Source organism: Sorghum bicolor, chromosome 3 (genome assembly GCF_000003195.3).
Source record: "Sorghum bicolor cultivar BTx623 chromosome 3, Sorghum_bicolor_NCBIv3, whole genome shotgun sequence".
Lineage (NCBI taxonomy): Eukaryota > Viridiplantae > Streptophyta > Magnoliopsida > Poales > Poaceae > Sorghum > Sorghum bicolor.
Window position 1 is genome coordinate 10,279,043 of NC_012872.2, and position 17,602 is coordinate 10,296,644.

General features: G+C 41.2%; 2 protein-coding genes across 3 annotated transcripts; one reads left to right on the forward strand and one right to left on the reverse strand.

Moving 5' to 3' along the window:
- Positions 1-5,303, forward strand: LOC8072403 (probable glycerol-3-phosphate acyltransferase 3). Of its 2 annotated transcripts, none has more exons than XM_021455265.1 (2): positions 1-874; positions 4,207-5,303. In XM_021455265.1, the coding sequence occupies exons 1-2, from the start codon at positions 113-115 to the stop codon at positions 5,110-5,112; spliced, it is 1,668 nt and encodes a 555-aa protein (XP_021310940.1). In that variant the 5' UTR covers positions 1-112; the 3' UTR covers positions 5,113-5,303. The 2 variants fall into 2 exon arrangements, with proteins under 2 accessions (XP_021310940.1, XP_021310941.1); XM_021455266.1 differs by having other exon boundaries at positions 1-836.
- On the reverse strand, positions 10,462-16,700 carry LOC8085801 (GPI ethanolamine phosphate transferase 3). The gene is made up of 20 exons (XM_021457649.1): positions 16,375-16,700; positions 16,258-16,292; positions 16,060-16,181; positions 15,849-15,938; positions 15,612-15,731; positions 15,426-15,509; positions 15,256-15,333; positions 14,997-15,122; positions 14,842-14,931; positions 14,229-14,264; positions 14,100-14,155; positions 13,776-13,920; positions 13,226-13,679; positions 13,053-13,144; positions 12,418-12,970; positions 12,185-12,308; positions 11,894-11,935; positions 11,627-11,795; positions 10,877-10,960; positions 10,462-10,771 (listed from the first exon to the last, which is right to left on the reverse strand). Exons 1-20 carry the CDS (start codon positions 16,623-16,625, stop codon positions 10,676-10,678), a joined length of 2,847 nt encoding a protein of 948 aa, XP_021313324.1. The 5' UTR covers positions 16,626-16,700; the 3' UTR covers positions 10,462-10,675.

Genomic DNA, 17,602 nt, shown 5'->3' on the forward strand with positions numbered 1-17,602 from the left:
ATACACACATAAAAACGCCCAGACTGCCACTGCCAGCGGACAAGTACATGCAACACCTCGACACAGACGACTATAGGGCTCGCGGAAGGCAATAGGTACCTACCCAGCAAGCATGACCATGAAATCTTCATCATTCTCCAAGCCATTTGTCTCCTTGTTCTTCCTCCTCCTGCGTAAGCTCGCCGGTCGTCGGCAGCACCGTGCGACGACGACCAGGATGATGGCAGTCACGACGAAGCCGAGCCCGCCGCCGCCGCCACTGCCGACGCTGCTGGACATGCTACACGGCCAGACCCTAGTGGTCGACGTGGAGGCGTGGATCCTGCGTCCGCCGGTGTCCGCCTTCCCCTACTTCATGCTCGTCGCCGTCGAGGCCGGCGGCTTCCTCCGGGGCCTTCTCCTCCTGCTGCTCTACCCGCTCATGTTCCTCCTCCCCGGCGGCGACGGCGCGCGGGCTAGGGCCATGGCCACGGTCGCTCTCGTCGGGCTGGAGGAGAAGGAGGTGGCAAGGGTCGGCAGAGCAGTGCTCCCCAAGTTCTTCCTGGAGGCCGCCGCGGCGGAGGGCGTGGCCGCGGTGCAGGCAGCGGCGCGGGTGGTGGCGGTCAGCGCGACTTTCCCGAGGGTGATGGTGGACGGCTTCTTGAAGGAGTACGTCGGCGTGGACGCCGTCGTGGGGCCTGAGGTGAGGTCGGTCGGCGGGGTCCTCGCCGGGCTCATGGACGAGGAGGACGCAGCCGAGATGGCGGCGAAGACGCTCCGGGCGCTGTTTGGCGACGAGCTGGAGGTGGCCGGAAAGAAGAAGGGCGCCGTGGGGCTCGTCGGACTGGCGAGCAGCGGTAGGGTGCACTACTTTTTCTCTTCTTACTACTGCAAGGTGAGACTGTCACAGCATTGCTTATTACTCCTACTCTCGTAATAACATTATTAACCGTCCAGTATATATACGTGATGTTAGTATATGTTACAGTGCGTCAAAAGACGCATAAAACGTTGCAATAATATATGTAACACCCAGATATTTATTTTTCTTTTGAAAAACTGCTTCTCTCATCTTTTTTAGGGTAGTTTTAATTTACTATTTAGGGCGTGCGTGAGATTGCTCTTACAAACACTGTGGAACAGCTCTATAAAAAAAAACTAAAATTTATGGAGCACCCCTTTAGGTATTCTCATAACTTCACTTTTTTTTCATGAAACAGAGTTGCGTGAAGCTAAACCTGACTGGCTAAAAAGTGTGAAGCAGAATTAAAAAACGTGAAGTAGAACAGTTCCAAACACTCTTAGAGAGAAGAAAAGGCCAAGCAATAATACGGTGTTGTGATACTGGGTGAAAAAAGAACTATATATATGATGGTAAGAACGCTAGCCACGGGCTCATATATAGAAAGGCAATGTGTGGTGTAGCGTAAGGGAAATGAGTCCAAAATTTCTAATGGTGAACTAGGACTAGGATCGGAGCTCAACATTGGTGGTGAAGGGAAGTGTAGCACTAAGCATATGAAGAAAACCATAGCAAGAAGTAAAGTGGAATTGGAAAGTAATTTAATAACAAAATGAGTAGCACTTTCTAGACATTGGTTTCAATTCATAGGATTCAAACATCCCTTATGCTTTGTTTGGTTCTCAAAATCAAAGGCATTGAAGAAGGAGATTGGAGAGGATTGAGGGGGGAGGGGGTTTGACTTCTAGGGGATTTAGTCCCCCCTTAATCTCTTCTGATCCCCCTTTGTTTAGGGATCAAACTAAAATGGCCTTAAGGGGTTTTTGAGGATGGCAAGCACACACAAATTGTGTGTCTACTGGAAAAAGGTACATGCATGCTGGGATTATATAGATGGAAGGGGAGTGTTTTTATGATCATTCTAAGTCATATCAAATTAAAAGATAAGTCTAAATTACCATGTTAGGCAAGTAGTGGGGACTGGGGAGCTAGCGGGAGATAAATGTACCCCTATAAACACACGTACGTAGATCCTACTCGTATGAGCACTTTCAAAAGACTGTGTTGGTACATCTCAAGATTGACAAAGTCACCACAAGCACCTTGTTGTCGACGGAAATATCGCCTACCACTGAAAGCATAGCACCATTAAATTCTGAAATAAATCTAAAAAAATACGAGCACCAGTACTAAGTTGAAGACTTGAACTCGGGTGTGTAGGTTCCATCATAAGAAACCTAACCAACTAAGGGGTTCAGTTTAGTGTAGCTTAGTATATATGATAAGAGCAGGTGTACCCTCTTTAGTGGAGGAATCATAGGCATATAACCTCCAACTAATTGTTGTATCATAGTTGTTTTACAGAAGGTCAAAAAAGGTAAAACCTAGCTTTTAACTAATAAGTAATATAGTTAATAACGGTGATATCACACATAGATATATATATAGTAATAGTATAGAAGTGTAGCAGTAAACATATGAAGAAAACCATAGTAGTGTACAAGTATATGTAACCAGAAGCGGACCTAGAACTTTCTGTGAGCCTGGGCGGATCTCATGGCTAAGTATGAGATTAATCCTAATCTCTTAATTCTAAACACTGATTTTATATAGGCGAATTGACGCCGATGAGCTCGAGCGGCAGCCTAAGGTCACCGAGGCCTTGGGTCCGCCGGTGCATGTAAGGTTCCATGTCTTGTCATGCATGAAAGTGTCTTTTTTGTATTGGTTAGCCATACTCAATCACCAAGTTCAATTCCCTCCAAACGACGGCTATAAATTGTAGGCACATCACATTTTATTAAATTATTATGATTCACATCATCAAAGGTCATTTTTAGCATATTGTAATAGGATAACATTTGCAGTTGCTGCTTGAAAACTACTTAATTGGGCTGTTAATAACATCGACGTCTATGTTGGCCTATATAGCATCGCGACACATCACGTCCTAATTAATTAACCTTTTCACATCGCTTATTATGTACCTCCATTCTAAAGAGAGAGTTATCTAATTTTATTCTAAGCCACACTATCTTAGATTTGATTAATATGTTAAGGAAACAACTGTACGTATGTTATCAAAATAAATATGACCAGATTCATCTTGAAAATATATTTTTGTAGTTTTCCTATTTGGTGTGATAAAACTTGTTCTTTTTACATAAATTTGGTTAAAATTAGGTTCAATGAAATTAGTAAAAAACTAAAAATTACATTTTTTTTATTGGGGGGGGGGGGGAGGGTGTGGGGATATTCCTTATGTGGATCATAGTTAACGTAGACCATGATGTTCTTGCAGAAAAAAAAATATTAGCATAAAAATCATACCATCGCATCCCTATCACATACCTACAAATATAACAGTTAAATTAAAATCATTTGTATTTGTGTAAATTGCACCTATACTAGGTGCTTCAATTTGAACTCTGATGGTGGAAACATAACCTGGAAAAAAGTGTTTTCCTGGTTATCAATAGAACATAATAGCTTGAAACTAGCATGTTACTGTTTCTAATATATAGGTCTCCAATTACAAATAAGTGAGGCTTTTCTACACATCCACACGGTCTACAAAACATAACTTTTATTTAACTATTTACTGTTTTCATATATTGGTTACACATAACAAAATTATATTATTAGAAAACTACTCCTTTCGTCTCAAAAAACATATAATCCTAGAGTATTGCTTAGTCAAAGAATCTTAAATTTCATTAAATTTATATATAAAAAATATTAACGTTTATCTATCATACTAAATAAACAACACTAGATATCATGGAAGATATTTTCATAGTATATACATTTTAGAGTCTTAAATGTTAATATCATTTTTCCCAAATTCAGCTAATTTAAGTTAGTTTGACTCTAACCAAACTTAGAATTGTATTACTTCTGGAACAGAGGTAGTATTTTTCTAATGACTAAGGAGAGCTCGAGGCTAGGAGTGAAAAGAATGAGCAGGGAGTCCCATCAGATCCAATTGAAACTGAAATCCTACCAAATCCACGAACTCTGAATAGTCTTCCGTAATTTGCATTAGACATTATTATATATATCGGCACTCAGAATGTTCCTCGCCAAATTAGCAACAAAATTAAAGGCTTATTATATATTTTAGTCATAATGATACAAAATATAGTCGCAGTCAACTAACGCTTGGCAGTGCTGAATGCTGATTCCTCCGTCGTGACGTGACGGCACAATATACGCCAGCGCCCTTGACATTACGTGCAACGTGCACGCCCCTTGTGTGCGTGCAGGAAACTTTCGCTGTGAGCGACGCCGACACGCGGGGATGGCGACCGCTGCCGCGGGACAAGTACCCGAGGCCCCTCGTCTTCCACGACGGCCGCCTCGCCTTCGCGCCCTCGCCGCCGGCCGCGCTCGCCATGTACACCTTCCTCCCGTTCGGCCTCGCGCTCGTCGTCTTCCGCACCATCGCCTTCTCCTTCCTCCCGTACCGCGTCTGCTTCCCCGTCGGCGCGCTCACCGGCCTGCACTACCGCCTCGTCGCCGGCCACGTTCCCACCGCGCGCCAAGGCCGCGGCGGCGGCGAATGCGGCGCCGGGCGGCTGTACGTGTGCAACCACCGCACGCTGCTGGACCCCATCATCGTCGCGGCGGCGCTGGGGAAGCCGGTGACGGCGGTGACGTACAGCCTGAGCCCGGTGTCGGAGCTGATCGCGCCGATCCGCACGGCGCGCCTGACGCGGGACCGCGAGAAGGACCAGCGCAACATGGCGGCGGTGCTGGCGCGCGGCGACCTGGTGGTGTGCCCCGAGGGGACGACGTGCCGGGAGGAGTACCTGCTCCGCCTCAGCCCGCTCTTCGCCGAGCTCGGCGCCGACGTGAACCCGGTGGCGCTGGACACGCGCGTCGGCATGTTCTACGGCACGTCCACCAAGCCGGGGGCCAAGTGGATGGACCCCTTCTACTTCATGATGAACCCGCGGCCGGCGTACCGCGTGGAGTTCCTGCCGTGCGCCGCCACAACGCCGGCGGACAACGCCGGCCGCCGCGGCGACAGCATCGGCGTCGCGAACCGGGTGCAGCGCCAGCTCGGCGAGGCGCTGGGGTTCGAGCTCACCGGGCTCACCCGGAAGGACAAGTACATGACGCTCGCCGGCAACGAAGGCGTCGTGCCGACCGCGCCCAGAAACCACTGACGTAAATTGTCGGTATACTCAGGAGTATGATGTGGTTTTGTTTTTCCGTTACAGTCGTCTTTGCGCAAAAATAAAACACTCATTTGTAAGCGTGTAAGGGTACCATTTAGTTTGCAAATCAAACAATCTCTATGAACAAGCTCAACAAAAAAGAAATCAAACCTATATTGGATATGCGCAAACAAGCCTTACACTCTGGAGTGATGGACTCATGATGGTTTGAAATTTGAAAGATGGCTTTGATTCTGTTTTTCTACCACCAAACATGGAACCTTATTACCTCCAACCGACCACGCCTCACTATGATTTTTTTTCCTAATAACAACCTTAATTCTGTTGTAGTTGTACGACTTTGCGATTGGAACCAATTTATGGGTCTAATCACAAAATACATAACCAATAATATTCTATTTAGTTCCAAATTATAAAGTTGTTTTGTTTCTTTAAAATATAGTTTCACTACATGTCTAGACATACTCCATCCATCCCAAAATAAGTGTCACAACTTTGACTGGGTTCATACAAAATATTATCAACATTTAAATCTTTATAAATAAGTTTATTATGAAAATATATTCAACAATTCAACTAATGATATATACTAATTATGCAATACAAATATTAATATAAATATTTTCTTATATTTGGTTAAAGCTAAAAGTGTTTCACTTTTTAGAAAGTGGGGATGACACTAATTTTGGGATGGAGAGAGTAACATATATCTAGGTGCACAGATATAACTATGCATGCAGAAAAATCGAAATAACTTATTATTTAGAATGAAGTACTTATTATCCTAAAAAAATAATGATCTCAATATATGGCCTCTTGTCATTGCAGAAAATACAGTATCTTAAAATGGCATCTTTCGACCCTTTTTGACTCATTTAAAGAAGATATGCACTCACCCAAAAACAATCTCGCTCACACAATCTCCATCAAAATTAATTCTAGGTCATGAGTTCTCGAAAAGTAGGTGGACTGCAAGTTCTCCACCCCACCTTCTCCTCCAATCCGCTTCCAACTCAGATCTCTCCACTAGATTCAACCCCAAATCAACGCCTACTCATCAATCTGTTCGCTTCCAATCCCATCAACTGGCAAATTGATATCTGCTCGGTAAGAACAAGTATTATGGTGGGCTGTAAGCTGGCTAAATGCTGATGTGGAGAAGAGAAGGGAGGAGAGAGAGGAGAAGCAGACTGTAAGCTTACAGCACACAATAACCAAGAAACTTTATGAGAGAGATAAGTGGACCATGTATTAATAGTGAATAGCTAACTATTGTATAGGTGAGCTGGGAGAAGGTTATAAGGAACCTTACGGTCAGCAAATGGACTGTATTATTAAACTTGCTCTAATTCAATTGGCTCAGCTCCCCACACGTCCACCCCTCCTTCCCCATCTCGGCCTGATTCCACCACTCTTCTTTTCACTGATCAATGACATCTTTTGACCCTGTCTGACACATTTAAAGAAGACACACACTCACACAAATAACAACTTTTCTCTCACACAATCTCCGTCAAAAATCAATTCTAGGTCATGAGTTCTCGGAAAGTAGGCAGACTGCTGGTTCCCCACCCCATCTTCTCCTCCAATCTGCGCTTCCAACTCGATCTCTCCACTAGATCCAACCCCAAATCGATGCTTCTCATCAATCTGTTCGCTCCAAAACTCGTCAAAACGACAAATTGGCACCTGCTTGGTAAATCGACTCAGCTCCCCATGTGTCCACCCCTTCTCCCCATCGTCCTGATTCCACTGCTATTCTTTTCACTGATCTGAATCCCCCCAACATGCTTTACTCCGATGAGCCCTATCGATTTGTTCTTTTGTTTTTGGCCAAGTTGTTGTTTCTAACTTGCCACCATGGAAAAGGATCACTCTCGATAGGGATCCGCCACCAATCCCCGCGCACAACCAACAAATCCTTTGATCCACCAACTCACCCCACCTCATGTGGAGCTTGCGAGGTCCATGTAGGCTGTACAGCTTTCGTCATGTGCTGCAAGCTAGGAATCAAGAATGGGCAAGCACACGACAATGTTCCTCCTACACATACAAATAAAGGTCAATCTTCTTCTTCAGTGACCTGAGTAGGCCAAGATCAGTAGTTCCACTATAGCTCATCGTCGGTCATGAATCATCTTGTCTCATTTACATCCTTATTTATCATCTGATGAGACAAGAACATCACCAACAGACAGTTTCCTTGAGTATGATGATTCCTATAATCACGTCATAACCTCTACATGTTTGATTGCCGATTGAACCTTAGTTTTTTTTTACCAACTTTTTTTCTCAAGGAACGATGGACCTTGGTTTCTTATTTTTCAAGGAGTTGGATTGATGCCCGATCCTGTTTCCAGGCCACGTTGATGCATTTCAATGTTTTCCATTGTACCTGGTCACATCTCCAAGTCATGATGATCATAACCGGTTGCAAGCTCACCGTGGACATTATGCATGTCTCCTTAGTCTAAGTGTCTAACTCCCAGTTGGTTCTTGCTTAGAGTATCAATGAATTCAAATCATAGAATGGAAGCCACCAATTTCACACTCAGCCTATATAACAACAGAAGTGCTCTGTTTTTTTTTTAAAAAAAGTGCATGAATCGTGTATAGCAAACTAATCTTGGTTAATTAACTAGCCCAGCCCAGCCAGGATCTGCTGGACCAACAGACCAATCTCATCCCAATAGAAAATCTCCACTGATCGTATCTTTCTGTTTCGCGCTAGCTTGCTCGTCCTTTTCCTTTGTTAGCATGCTACCGTACCCTTTTAGCCGTCGGCGTTGGACGGTCGCCGATTTCATCACCCGATCTGGCATGGCACCAGACTTGCTTAAGAAAATAGGAACAAAAAATAATGCCCCATTGGACGAATGGCTTCATGCGTCCAATCTTTACCCCTATCATCCTGGGCCTCATCTTCCATATTTAAGAGCCGATGCTACACCCGCGCAAAACTTAGTGAAATTTAAAATGAATAGCTTTTGGGGCACACCAATGAAAAATGATAAATGAAGTACCCGAAACCTAAATGTCCTTCATGCATATTTTTCAGTTGTTTCCAAAAGCCTTCATGCTAAAGGTTCCTCAAAACCATGGGGACAGATCCGGTGAAAGAGGCTAAAAGATTGAAAAATCATTTAAAACCGTACTTTAAAGGTCTGCTGAAAATTGGAAATCGGCACATCATTTTTTTGTGACATTAATTTATTAAGTACTTTGTCACAAGTTGAAACTCAAATTAAATTACTCAATACAAAAACGAAAATAAAAATCATATCCATTTTGTAATAGATGACAAAAATTTGTAATGCAGCACAAATGGATTTCAAACTAACTTTGAATGACTTAATCTACAATAGATTTCAATCTCGAGACTTTTGCAACAAAAGTACTATGAACAGATTAGCAATATACCGAGTTTAAAGTTTGTATTAAAACTTCAAATTACAGTCTTATAATAGATGAATTTTCACCGTTTTCCATCTTTTGGCCATTTTTATTTGATATGCCTTCCAAAATCACTTTACATTCAACCTTATGAAAAACTTTTCATACACTTAGTTTCGTTCATGAACCTTCAAGTCTTTTTAAGTTATGACGAGCAGAGATCGAACCACTCTATTTCGATTGAAGCATGTATATGAGAAGCTTAGTGCTACGATTTCTTGCAGCTTGTGCGAGCAGAGAAACAGTCGTGCAGCCAAGAGAGAAGACAAGTAACATGAGTGGAATGGGGACACGTGTCATTAGACAAACGAGTACCAAAAGAGAGACAAGGGGGGAGAGAGAAAGAGGAACGAGAAAGTTTTCTTTGATTTGGGCCTTGTTTAGTTCCGAAAACTGAAAAGTTTTCGGAACTGTAGCACTTTCGTTTTTATTTGACAAACATTATCCAATCGTAGAGTAACTAGGCTTAAAAAGATTCATCTCGTGATTTACAGGTAAACTGTGCAATTAGTTTTTATTTCCGTCTATATTTAATACTTCATGCATGTGACGTAAGATTCGATGTGACAGGAAATCTTGAAAAATTTTTGCTTTTTTTGGGGTGAACTAAACAAGGCCTTGTCAACTTTTCTCTTACGCGAGTTCATATTTTTTAAAGTTTTCAGGATTAAACAAGTCTCTATTCTAAATGTAGAGACTTGATTAAAAAAAATCAACTCCAACCCATCTTCTATTTGGTCTCTCATTTTCCATGCCCTCCTAAATTATAGTTTAAGCTCCTCACATTCAGAACCCCTCTATCCAGTAAGTCCCACCTACTTTCCTCTCTCCACTCATAAATCAAGACAAGAATTACAAATGGTGGAGTTGATGTAGGATTTGTCAATGACATGTGGGTCCCATGTGAGATAAGGACTTGGTCTGTTTTTTCTATTAGAGTTGGGTCTTAATTTAAGCCTCTACTTTTTTATCATAGCCTATAAATAAAAGTTTAAGGACTTAATTTAGGGACTTAGGCTGGAGTTACTTATCCACATGACTTTGTCATGACATTACGTTCTGAAATTTTTAGAAGAATGTTTCAAAAAACAAAGATTCAAAAAACTTGTTCTAATAAGTTTATCATGAACACTGATTCAACTAAAGCCCGGTTTGGTTCCTTGCGATTTTTTTAAAACCAATTGTATCAAATGTTTGAACACATGCATGAATGGACACATGCATAAAGTACTAAATATATACTATTTACAAAACTAAAAACACAACTAAAGAATAATTTGTGAGACGAATCTTTTGAGCCTAATTAGTTTATGATTAGACATTAATTGTCAAATAAAACAAAAAATGTTACCTGTTAAATTTTAACACCTCCAACCAAATAACCCCTAAATAACTCTTGTCCCACCCATGCAGAAAAAGGAAGGCCAGCGAGGACAATTGTGCACCACGGGAAAGGCGTCCAGGCGTAGCCAAGTCCCCAACGACGCCATAACACCTCAAAAACCATGAATTAAACAGACAAAACAAAGGGAGGAAGAAAAGGCCCATTAGAGGTACAGAAAACTCCCTCAGGGATCAAGAGTAAGGATTCGGGAATAGTATAGTGCTCCCTCCATCCCAAACAAATTATAAGTCATTTCAAGAATCTTAGAGAGTCAAAGCATTTTAAATTTGACCAAAATTATAGAAAGAATTACAAAGATTTATGACATTAACTAGATATAATAATTAATGAAGAATTAAATGATACTTAGTTGTTATCGTAAATATTATTATCTTATGATATAAATTTGGTCAAACTTGACGTAGTTTGACTCACCAAGATTCTTGGAATGACTTATAATTTGGGATGGAGGGAGTATCTTTTTTGTCCAAGTGTGAACATCCGTGGGAAAGACTGGCTATGATTGCATCTTTTCTGCTTACTTGGCCAATACAAAAAAAAATCACACACAAACAATTATGAATGAACTAAGCTTGATGTATGTGGTCTTGTGTGCAGTCACAAGAAGAGTAAGACAAAAAAAAAGCATCTCTAGCTGCAATGGATCACAAAGGCATAATAGCAGTGTTGTGTTAGTGGTTAAGCAAACCAACATCAGCTGTAGTAGATCGATGCTAAACAAATTAACAAGTCTGTGAGGAGAAGGCCAATTGCATCGAATACGTATTTTGGAGCAAATAAACCCCAAACCTGCAAATTTACCCAATAAACAGTCTGTCACACCGAATGCTTGATAACAACTACAAAGCAGAAATACTAAGGTAATTTGTTCTGAAAGGCAGGAGCAGCAGTTACCATTAAGTGACGCCTTTGAATAGCAACACATATGATCGTTAGCGTAGCAGTGATTGCTGTTATAAGACCATACATCAAAAGGACCTAAGTTTGACAAAGAAATATGAGGTGCGGTGTGGATTAGTGAGCAAAGAACCAGACAACAGCTTTAGATCCACAAGGGAAGTTTCATGGATGCATGAATATGCTACTGCATTAGTGGCTACCAGCACAACTTTTTGGCATAATTGTTCAGTAATTTGAATTTAGCATCAATGTGCACATTTGAGGACATGGGGAACATCCCTTGCCTGGCTGAGGGCTTGTGATCACTAACAATTCTAGTATGCTACAAGTTGTGGAAAGAAATGAACACGAGGATTTTTTTTACCGCATGGGTTCCCCAGACTTTGTGTTGCTCCAAAAAATCAAAGATGAGGCATCCCTCTGGATTGTGGTGGGGTCCAAGCATCTGGCCAAACTTGTAGCAAGGATATGTGCATTGTGTTTGTGTTCTTTTTCTGATGCATTTTTCATGTTTTTCTGAGCTCTTGCTCAACAGGTAAAGCTAACTTTGTAAAGCCTCCTCTGGGCTGCTGCTGCTGCTACTACTACTACTACCTTTTAATACAATGTCAGATCTCCTGCCAGTTCTTTCACAAAAAAAAGGACATGGGATATGTACATGCTTATTGAACTTATTGTCAAACCTCTCAAGAGCATACAAAATTATTTTCTTTATTGCACGAGAAGAGTTACCATATTTAGTACCTTATTAATATTGTTGAGAATGATGTCCTTCAGCCCGTTGTCCTTGGATGTGGTACTGTACCACACTATGGCAATAAATGGAAGGCTTAGAATTGGCAGGATATGAGAAACACCAAAGGTATCAATAGAAAGTAGAAGGCCTTGTCGAATGATATGGAAATGATCAAAACTGCATATTGAAGCATTATAGCAACATCAGCGCATGTAATGAAAGGAAATTTTGTTTTTGCAGTCTCACAGTCTTATAAGAAACACAATCACACTTACCCGATGAAAGCTGCACCATATCTCAGGCCATCAAATGTACACCTGAAATTCACTTTTAAATTAGCAATGATAAATTGCTAGACACCCCATTGAGATCAGTTAAACTAGAAGCTACCACCAATGCGCATATTAGTATAGGCAATAATGCTATAACACTATACGTCAATGAACAAAATGTGTTATAGGTACATCATGTCATCTAGTACTCTAATGTTTCTGAGGTAACATGTATGCATATAAACGTTTGCTTCATAGAAAAAGGTAAATAAATGGAAGCAGCATGAAACTTACCAGTGACCTGTCAGATAAAATAGACAAACTGCAAGAAGGCTCCACTGAATCACCGAAACAGGGTCAGCAACAGAGAGTTCTGACTCTCTCTGATGTTTCTGTTGCAATTTTACGATACACCAAGCTACAAAACAAAGATGGCAACAGAAAATTTAGTGGCCAGAAAATTTGCACAGTACCTTCATCATGCAGATCTATATTTTTCATTGGCAATCTAGTGATTTCCACATTACCTCCTGCCATGCAAATTAATGCCACAAACGGACCTTGCCTTCCCAACAGGATCAAAATAGTTGGACTCCAAGAACAAAGCATGAGAGCCAATAAAATAATTATCCTTTTGTTCATCTTCAAATGAACAGTTGGACCAAATATCCGAGAAAATGCAGAAGTGGCTAGTGATAGACCTCCAATAGCATAAACAATGCGAGGAGCTAAACTTCTTCCAAATTCTTGAACAGTCCCAGCATGAGAAAACAAAGTAGTCTCTGAAGCCCAATGAAACGCTATAGATAAATAACTCACCATCGTTCCACACAAAAGAAAGTACTTCAAGAACCTCTGACAGATTGCACGGTATAGGCACTTCAACATAATATAAGCCACAAAGGCTAGAGATATGATGGGGAATAGCTCCAAGAGGATGTTGCAAGAATTAACACCAAGGATTTTACAAATGGCGCTCACAGGGTGATCCTTTGTAATTGTTGGGGCAGGCAATTGTTTTGACATCCCAACCTCAATTCCAAACCGTGTGAAAATATTTAAAAGAAGAAAAACTAAGTTCTGCAAATCAATAGAGTGAAGGATGTCAGAAGATGATTGCACCAAAGAAGAATTGAAATAAAGAATTTATGTCCAGGTATACTTCTATGCTGATGTTCCCTTTCAGCACTGAGTGCCACACACTGGTGATACAACTTGTGGCCAAAAGAAAATTTGCAACTCTACCTTCTGCCACTGCGTAAAAGAAATTATAAACTATGATCAGATATCTATAAATTGATGTATTGTAAGACTGATTCATCTGAAAACACTCACATATATAGCTGTTCGATAAGAAACTAGCTGCTCGAATCACGACTATAGCAAAAGCAAGGGCAAATCTAGGAATGATGCTTGAACCAGAACTTTTCTGATCTGAAGATTTGCTTATGGTGTTCATATTTACAAGCATGAATGCCTGAATGATAACTGACAATATCATAAGTAAAAGACCAACGCCCATTGACCATAAATCAAATTCTGTCCAAGCAGAGCGAGCGAGCTTTGCAAAACTCTGCAAGAAGTCATTGTATGCATCAATTTGCTGCAGCAGAACTGAACCTTTCCCCTCTACTTTTTCTTGACTACCTGTCTCCGATGAACAAGTAGTAATCAAAGAAGCTGACCAATTTTCCTGAGCTCTTGAATATAGGTCCGTGATATGTTGCAGGTCTTCTAATGGAAATCCAATAACGGAAGTAGCAGAATATTGATCAATATATCTCTTTACCTACAAAGGAAGATGGGTGTCAAGATTAGAAAACCACAAACCTATATGAACTAAACAAGGGAAGTTGAAGGGAACTAGAATGCAGCTTCATACTACCTGCCAACAATTTACACATAGAACTTCAGCATATCTCCCCATCCATGCTTCTAGATCATCCTGTGAACAAGCATTGGTACCCATCCTTTGATTTACCCATGTCCCAGTACTCAAGGCATACAATTCTGGGTTTACGCGGCCAATGCTATTTAAGAAACAGGAGACCCATTTAGCAAGATAAATAATAAGCATAGGATGATGAAACAACACCACCACCAAGAAAAAGAAAAGGCAGACAACCAAGAAACATAGCAGCTTACAATCAAGCAAGAACTGTCACTGATAACTGAATCATAAAATAGGCATCAAGTTAAACTTACACACCTTCCAAAGGGAAAGGGTATGCCAAGAAGTGCTGATATAGTCACTGCAAAATCAAGCTGAAACCAAGAAGAGAAATAAGCAACACCGAATAAAACTGAAGATCCACATGGGAGAGTGATGAACCCTGACCTGCTGCATAGTGCTGACGCAGATCTCTTCCCCGTGCTGTGATGTTAATTCATAAGAAAAGAAAAGAAAATAAATCAGTACCACAAGTATTAATGTTCTGTAAAAACAAATTAAAGCAAGAAATCTGACTGACACAACACAAGATTTAAAAAATTAACAGATTTATTATGCTCAGCTACTAAATACTAGCATACAAAGCTGCTGCATTTAATTTCCATTCCAATAGATATGCAGTCAAAGAAATTAATTAAGTATTCAAGAATTAACTCCCTCTTTTGCTTTTACAAGGCTGAAAGCATCTGTTAATAATATTTCCTCCGGGACTTTACATGCCACCATCCAAATGCAACACTAAAGAACTACATAAATAAACAGAATCACCCATACTGAATTTTATTTTTCCCAAAAAAAAAGAGTGGCAGGAGATCTGCTCATCATGTATTCATATAGAAGAGGATGTTTTTTCCCAAATCTTGTCTACATACAACTTCAAGTTTATTTGTTTTTATTCTAATTATTTATAATCTTAACCCATCAAACAACCCTTCTATTGGCATAAATCAGAAGGGCAAATGATTTACTATTAAGGTGCAAATGTGATTGACAAATATACCAGATCAACATTGCATGAACTATCATCAAGAACAGATAAGACTGCATCTGGTGGGGTCCTTGGACTCCATGCAAACAGCGATGTTTCAACCTACAATTCACACAGGATTAAATGTGATTGTTATATACTTTGCAGCCAAACAGAAAGAAGATCACCTCTTCAGCAGTTCCCCCTCCATGGTCACCATTCAGGGTTTGACCATGATCACCCATTACCAAAAGTAAAGTATTCTCATGGGTACCGCCAGGTTTGGATAGACTTCTCAATGTGTTGATAACACCCTATAGAAGAAAATAAGAATGGACTACAACATTCAGAAGCTTGGAAAATAAATGTGAAGAGCATAGATAAGGTAATGCTAAATGCCTCCTAAAAAGCACAAGAGAAGAATATTATATGCATGAGACAACTGACCTCCAGGATCTGATTGTATTGCTCCAACTTCTGGATCATCGGGGTTGAGTCAACACCAAATATATGCCCTGCATGGTCCTAAACAAAGTTGATCTCACAAGTTTCCAGATAAAGAAGATAAAAGGATGAGAAATGGCAGGTAAGGCCCAATTGAATGCACAATAACTTACGACACCAAGAAAATGTGCAATAAGAACATCCCAATCATTTTTGTGAAGAGATGGAAGCAAGTGCTCAATTACACCATTATCTACCTGGCATACAATCATAATTGATAATTCAGTCAAACTTAAAAGAAAGATCTAAGAGGTTCATCAAAAAGCAAGCAAAAGAATTTGATTGACAGAATGTCATACTGTGTCAAGGTCTTTAACATTAAAGGAAGGGTATGGGAATGACTTGTTGAAGTGTTCAGGGTACAGCTGTATCCATGTATCATCCCCCATCATGACTACTCTCTTTCCATTTTTAGCCAACTGGTTGATCACCAACAAACAGAAAACATTGCACCATCACGGCTAGCAATCCAGCATGAGCTGTAGACACATAATTGGACCTAATCGGTACAAAATTGAACGTGGGGTGAGATGAACCTGATGCATTATATTATCTTCTACTATTGCAGGAGCACCGAAACTATTGCCGACATCAATAAAGGTAGGGAGTCCACCCGTGGTGAGAGCCTGAGCATTGAGTTTTGAAACAATTCCGTTAAGCCCACGAAGTACCATTTTGGATCACATTACATTACAATATTTCTAGGAGAAACATTATATCATGATACGACTCGAATGTTAGGATCACCTTAAGGCGCTGGAGGCTAGTTGTTGGTGGATCAGCGAGTGCTTTGAAGATCCTTGCAGAGGTCTTTTCATCTGCAGCAAGCTTCTGCAAGACCTGCAGCTTGTCCATCCACGGCTGCTTCTCTGCAGCAGAGTCTAGCGATTAGCTAACAATTAGCAGTGCTACAGTATCCCAATTTTTCCGCTCAGAGTCAGGCACCTGAAAAGAAGGTACTCGGCGCCACGAAATCAAATCTGCGAGGCAACAAATTGTTCAACCGCATCAGCTAGAAACACGACTCTGTACGTGGATTATGAGGGACCCAAAACGTGGCACCTCAGCGCGTCGAGGACGATGATGACAAGGCGATCGACGGAGGCCGGGGGCCAGGAGGCGCGCCCAGGGGATACGTCGGCCTGCGGCGAGAGGTCGTCGCGGCTGCTGTGGAGGTCGAGCTCGGTGCGGGTGAGGAGGAAGCCACGGGTGAAGAGGTATACTGCCAGCGAGTGGACCGCGAGGATCGCGACGAACAGCAGCGGCCAGCTAAGGAGCCGAGAACGGCGGCGGTGGCTCGCCGGCGGCGACATCACCTCCGATTTCGATCTGGCGACTGGTGGCGGGCGGCAGAGCGTAGGAGAGGTGATGGATGGATCGCGAAGTGGGCCTCCGCTTTGTTAAGCCCGGGCTGCCTCCGGGAAGGTGAAAGTCAAAGATGGGCCAATCACCACCGCACATTGAAGTTGGGCTGTTTAATAGCCAAAAGCCCATTCTCGGCTCAGTTTAAAGATTTGAGGAAATTATTTTCTTGGACATAAAGAAAGTGTTGCTCAGTGTTCTTAGCTCTTTTTCTCTCGAACTTGTTCATTTGGCCCTAAAATAAATTTTCTTTAATTTTTTGGCCCTTCCATTAGTTTGATAGGCTAACGATGTTAAGTTGCATGCGAAATTGTTGTTCTACCACTAACGCCGAAAGCATCAGCTCAGTACAGTTGTGTTATATAGTTTTCCAAACATAGAATCACTATTTTTATTATATATTTTTTCAAGCAAAAATATATTTTTTAGCTAATGTATAGTGTTTTTCTCTTATAACAATTTATTTTTCTCTTACAACAAAGCATCAGCATAAGCTAAGTTCCAGCTAAGCGGTAGAGTAGACCAATGCCTTGATACGTGATGCATTTTTCTTTAGTTAGTACCGGCCAAAATAGCATTTACAACGATGAGCAAATTTGGCACATCTAATTTATTTGCCACCTACACATGCTCACACACCCACACCCAATGTAATGTACGTGTATTTGTTAATATGATTTATAGTCTCGGCGAGACTACAACCGTGTCCTCATCAAATGTATCGAATCTATACTTACATGAACGATCAGTGCAGTATGCCAGTATCTAAGAAATACTTACGTAAACTAAACGAACCACTATTTAAACGCACCATCATGTCATGTGTCCTACGAGCACAGCGCACCATAAGAGCATCTCCAAGAGTTTTCAAAACATACTCTCAATCTTTGACTTTTAGCAAGATTAGGGGAAAAAAACTACTCTCTAA